We start from the raw sequence: 6,000 nt of genomic DNA, 5'->3' as shown, positions 1-6,000 counted from the left end.
TTTTAGCAAAGCCAATGAGAGTAAATATATTTGTACAAAAGAAAATGGTATTTGTATTAGTGAGGGATGGGTGGGTGAAGGAAAATATGGTTCACAATCTCACCGCGTTCATAGACACACAACATCTGAAGTACACAAGGATTATTGCTTCCCAATCTAAAGGTTAAGGCGACCATCAAAAGGTTTTATTGAAATTTTGTGGGAAAATTAGTTCATTTCCTTGCAAATGTTTGCATTGTTTTTTATTTGCAGAACACCAAGCTTATTTTCAGTGTGTAAAGTTTTATTTTATTTATCATATTCAAAGATTATGAGCAATTTAATTCTGCTCGCCAGGTACATTATACTATTAGTCAGACTGAATAACAATTGTTTTGTTAGTCTGCGCTGTTATCTTGTAACAAAAAGAGCACACCATAAATCATAATTGCATCTACAATACAATGTTTTACATATATGATTAATGTTCAATAATATACTTCAGGTTGGCTCACTTCCTTCAGCTCCATTCATTCCAATGACAAAGTGCTCAGCTCAACAAAAAAATCTAAAAAAATAAAGCTTCAGCAAGAAGCAATAAGAATGTATTTAATGGTTCTATAATATAATCTATAACCTTTGTTTTACAAATTCCCATGAATGGTTTCTAGTGCTTAGAAATTTCCAAAATGAACAAGCAGCTCAAGTTCAGTCTCCTCGATCAATTACTGGAGCCCAAGATTGGCTGTCGACAAATTGGACAGGTGGAGTTTTCTGAAAGCCAGCGATCAATGCAATGAATATGAAACTCGTGTGCACAAGGCAGGTGTCTGAGCTTGTTTCCAACTGCATAGTCATTAATACACACGCTGCAGGTTTTACTGACTTCGTTCTCTGCACTAATACTTCCGTAATTCCGAGTCGTAAGATTGTCAATTTGTTCTTTGGTTAGACCCCTCTGCCTCTCTTCCTCATCGTCATCATTCAGCAAAAAGAAGTGAGCAAGCCGTAATATTGGCAGGGTACCGTTTTCTACCAAACTGTTCGTATCTCGAATTTGTCTTGTCTCCATGCTTTCAGCAGCGCGGTCAAAGTTCTCGTTCTGCAGGTTTTCGTGAACCCTCGCCGAGTGGTCTCCAGTTAATCTGTCGGCTGATTCATTCCTTGAATGAGGGAGGTTTAGATTTGGGTTGGACTGCAGGTTTACAGAATCAAAGCTGTCTGATGGGTTCGGCTGAACTCTTTGGTTAAGTTCAGAATCTGAATCGTTCTCCATGAGGGAGCTCAGCTCACCAAATCCTGTCATAATCTGACGAAGTATTGACCTCAAGGCTATTGATGATGGCTCTCCAAGCCCAGTCTCAGATATCCTACGTAGAGGTATACGAATGGTGCTAACGTAAGTTCTAATACCCGCAAGTTCTGATCGTGAGATGGTTCTCCGGAAACCGCCACTGTCACTTTCAAAAGTCACGGTGTTTTCTGCCATTCGGACCCGGGATCGAGTTCTGTTAGCGATGCTATCACGATCTCGGTTTTCTCCAGGACGTATCCTTCTAACCTGAAGATCCAACATAATGGTGGGATGTCTTCGAACGGCCGAAGACGACCCGCTAGAATGATTTCGCTCCCTTTCATCCACGGCCTCCTGTCTCAACACGCCTCCACCTGACGATGGGACCGTGGTGCTCCCACTGGCAGCCTGCATTTCTTCTGTGGTCATGGTGGATTGGTCTACAGTCCCCCGTTGCCTCCTGGCACTCTGTCTCCGCTCCACGTAGTTATCTCGCCGAGATGAGGTTGGATCTGTAGGATTTACGGCGGTGCTTTCTCTACGCAAGGGCGATCGGCTGCGCCTGTTCTGTAAATTCCAAGAGGATCTGCGCTGTTCCATTCGTCCCTGAAAGTCATTCTCATTTATCGCGGTTTGTATAGCGTGCCTCTCCAAGTCCTCAAGTGCAATGCGACCTTGTTGCTCCTCTTCATGTACTGTTCTAACGTTCTGCCAATCTGCTCTGCGCCTACTTGTTCTCCGTTCCCCGACCACGCTCGAAGCTGCTTGCTGATTAGCACTCTGTCTCCTGGACCTTTGCCTACCGGTTGTGATCTCAACTGTTCTGCTCCTCATATTCCTTTGGACCACAGGTGGAGTAACTTCCACGCTTTCTACTTCCTCAACTCTGACCACAGCTCCGAAATTACTGGCAGAACTGGTCCGCGCAATGGCTGGTTGGATGTGGGCTCGAGTTCGACTTCTGGTACGACTGGAAACACGAGACGCACTTTGTTGCTGAGCATTTTCCAAGTTCCCATTTGCGTTACCTTCCAGTGTGGACGTATCCATGGACTGACCACTGACTGCTTCGTGTTCGTGATTGATGTTGATTTCGAGGCTGAAGCGGAATTCACCGCTGTTGGGGTTGGTCCGACTCACCGCTCTCCACGTCTGGTTCCCACTTTGTCCACTGCGCGTGGCATTTCCTGTGCGTCGAAACGTGTTCAGCCACTCCAGCAGGGAATCACTATTGGAGCTTTCTCCTGGCAAGTCAGAGCCTATAAAAAGGCAGGGGTGGGGGGGGGGGGAGAAAAACCAAAATGTTAATTCATCAAAAAATTACGCTTAGTCATACAGCTTTGGAACAGGCCCTTCAGCCCAGCTTGCTCATGCCAAGCAAGGTGCTTCATCTACACGAGTCCCACCAGCCTGCATTTGACTCATATCCCTCTAAACCTATCCCATCCACTAAAATATTTTAGTTAAGAACGGAATCACATCCTATAAAACACAAATTACATTTCAAAAGATATATAACCAAAAACCCAGGATGAGGCTCAGTTGGGATGACACATGGACAGTTGAAAGAGCTGCTGCCTCACAGTTTCCAAATACCCAGGTTCGATCCTGACCTCATGCCCTGTCTGCGTGGAGTTTGCACCTTCTCCCTGTGACCATGAGGGTTTCCTCTGGGTGCTCCAATATCCCAAAGACATGCGGGTTTGTAGGTTAATTGACCCCTGTAAATTATCCCTCGTAAGTAGGGAGTGGATGCGACAGTGGGATCATATATAATTAGTGAGAACAGGTGTGGACTTGGTGGGCTGAAGGGAGTGTTCCCAGGCTGTATCTTCCAATTAATTAAAATTTAAAAGAGATATAAACAAAAACTGGATGCAGCCCATTGATTGCCATGCTGAAAAACAGAATCAAATACAGCTGAAGATAGAAAGTGTTTGGTGTAACTCTGCGGATCAGGCAGCATCTCTGGAGAACGTGGATAGATGACATTTCAGAAAGAAGGGTCCCTACCCGAAATGTAACCGATCCTTGTTCTCCAGAGATGCTGCCTGACCCGCAGAGTAACTCCAGCACTTTGTGTCTTTTTGCGTAAATAACAACTGCAGTTCCTCGTTTCTACAAATACAGTTAACCTACAACAGGAGTTTGCACCTCATGAATTGCACAATGCAATTATTCCAATGCAAATTTCTTTGCAATAATTTAAACCCATAGATTGCATTCATGGACTAGCTAACATTTTTAAAAGCACATGACTTACAGAAATTAAAACTATCAAGCTATTTCATATCTATTTCAATAGTAAACGCTGACAAAGCAAAAGGGATCACAAAATGCTGGAGTAACTCAGCAGGTCAGGCAGCATCTCAGGAGAGAAGGAATGTGTGACGTTTCGGGTCGAGACCCTTCTTCAGACTGAAGACAGGTCTCGACCCGAAACGTCACCCATTCCTTCTCTCCTGAGATGCTGCCTGACCTGCTGAGTTACTCCAGCATTTTGTGATATCTTCGATTTGTTCCAGCATCTGCAGTTATTTTCCTACACTAAGCAAAAGGGATTTATTCTTTGCCGGGTCCTTCCATTAGATGCAAATTATTGATGTCACTGTAGGAAACATGTGCAATTTAATTATAATATGAGGCGCGTGGGAGCTAAATTTGGGAAGTGGTCTATAAATTGGAGATTGAACGGTGCATTTTCCTATCCTGTCTTCCAAGAGAGGAGCAAAATGTAACAACGCAAGCAACATCAACCCACCAATTCCAAGCTCTCAAATGAGCCGTACAAAATATTTTGTGTAAAAAATTTTGACATGTCTCTTTGTTGTTGTTAATTTATGCACACCTCCTACAAAAATGTGGAGGCCTGATTTTCCTCAAGTAAAGCTCACAAACTGAAGATACAATTCTCAAACTTTATCTTCCAACACTGCAACAGGTAAAACATTTTAAGATCATAACTATAACAGCAAACCCCACTCAACACTTGCCTTGATTCTCAGTACTTTGCTCATTACTTCCAAGGCTGTTTTGAGTCGTTAAATGATCTTTAGCACCATTGAGCCGCTGCTGCAGTTCCTCTGCTGTAATTTCACCTGAAATGGGGTAAACAGAACAAGTCATACCAAATCTGGGGCACTTACATCTAAATTGACACAACATAGAAGTTCAAAATAAAATCAAGTTATATTTTGACATTATTCAAGAAACTGCATTTTCATTGTTTGTAAATTTGCAGATATATTGATACGAGTTGAATTTATTTTCGATCAGCCAAGATATTTGCACTGATTTCTCAAACATTGTGTATTGATAAACTTCAAACAATTGTCGTTTTACATAGAGTGCATTCCCACACGAATCTGCTTAATTTTCTCCCCTCTACCATCAGGCAAGAGGTACAGAAGTATGAAAACGCACACCTCCAGATTCAGGGACAGTTTCTTCTCAGCAGTCACCAGGCAACTGAACCATCCTACCACCAACTAGAGAGCGGTCCTGAGCTACCATCAACCTGGGTGTCCTTGTACATTAGTCACTGAAAGCAAGCATGCAGGTACAACAAGCAGTGAAGAAAGCAAATGGCATGTTGGCCTTCACAGCGAGAGGATTTGAGTTTCGGAGCAAGAAGGTCCTACTGCAGTTGTACAGGGGCCTGGTGAAACCACCCCTGGAGCATTGTGTGCAGTTTTGGTCTCCTAATTTGATGAACGATAATCTTGCTATTGAGGGAGTGCAGCGTAGGTTCGCCAGGTTACTTACTGGAATGGCGGGACTGACATATGATGAAAGAATGGGTCGACTGAGCTTGTATTCACTGGAATTTTGAAGGATGAGAGGGGACCTTATAGAACACTAGACCAAGTGGATCCGTTGGGCCCAAACATCTCCTGCATTGGTGCAGCACCCTCTCCTCCCCCCTCCTCCCTTCTCCCCCTCCTCCCTCTCCCCCCATCCCTCTTCCCCCCCACTCCATCCCCCTCAACCCCACTTCATCCTCCCCTCTCCCTCCCCAGGAGATAGACTTAAACTTTAAAATGTGAATAACTTTAAAAATATAACAACGATTTCAATGAAACTTCTTCCATTAGCACCAAAGGGACGATGGTGAGTAAGGTGGGCCTAAACTTGTTGCGCTATCGTGTACCGTTTTGGCTGTAGTTCAGGAACAAACAAACAAACAAACGAGAGTTTCAGTATATTTATATAGACATAAAATTCTGAAGGGATTGGACAGGCAAGATGCAGGAAAAATGTTCCCCATGTTGGGGGAGTCCAGGACCAGAGGCCACGGTTTAAGAATAAGGGGGAGGCCATTTAGGACTGAGATGAGGAAAAACCTTTTCACCCAGAGAGTTGTAAATCTGTGGAATTCTCTGCCACAGAAGGCAGTGGAAACCAATTCACTGGATGTTTTCAAGAGAGTTAGATTTAGCTCTTAGGGCTAAAGAAATCAAGGGATTTGGGGAAAAAGCAGGAGCGGGGTACTGATTTTGGATGATCAGCCATGATCATATTGAATGTTGGTGCTGGCACGAAAGGCCGAATGGCCTACTCCTGCACCTATTTTCTATGTTTCTATGTTACCTCAATGGAGTGATTACTTGCACTGAACTGTATACAAAAATTAATTTCACTGTATCTCGATTCATGTGACAAAAAAAGTACCATTGAAATAGTGTCCCCTAATTCGCCAATCACGCTATGAAACATGTGTCACAGCA

At 43.6% G+C, this 6,000-nt stretch overlaps 1 protein-coding gene across 4 annotated transcripts in view; it reads right to left on the bottom strand.

Annotated features, from left to right (window-relative positions):
• Window positions 1–278: 278 nt before the first annotated feature.
• rnf6 (ring finger protein (C3H2C3 type) 6) overlaps window positions 279–6,000 on the bottom strand; it is a 42,280-nt gene continuing 36,558 nt past the window's right edge. For all 4 annotated transcript variants that reach the window (XM_078402409.1, XM_078402410.1, XM_078402411.1 and 1 more), the window contains 2 exons: window positions 4,267–4,371; window positions 279–2,532 (listed from right to left, as the gene is read on the bottom strand). In XM_078402409.1, the coding sequence (XP_078258535.1) occupies window positions 701–2,532; window positions 4,267–4,371 (1,937 nt within the window). In that variant the 3' untranslated portion in view covers window positions 279–700. The remainder of the gene's footprint in view (window positions 2,533–4,266; window positions 4,372–6,000) is intronic.

The sequence above is a fragment of the Rhinoraja longicauda genome, chromosome 7 (genome assembly GCF_053455715.1).
Source record: "Rhinoraja longicauda isolate Sanriku21f chromosome 7, sRhiLon1.1, whole genome shotgun sequence".
Taxonomy (NCBI): domain Eukaryota; kingdom Metazoa; phylum Chordata; class Chondrichthyes; order Rajiformes; family Arhynchobatidae; genus Rhinoraja; species Rhinoraja longicauda.
Note: the sequence above shows the minus strand (reverse complement) of the source record. Positions and strands in the feature narration are given on the sequence as shown.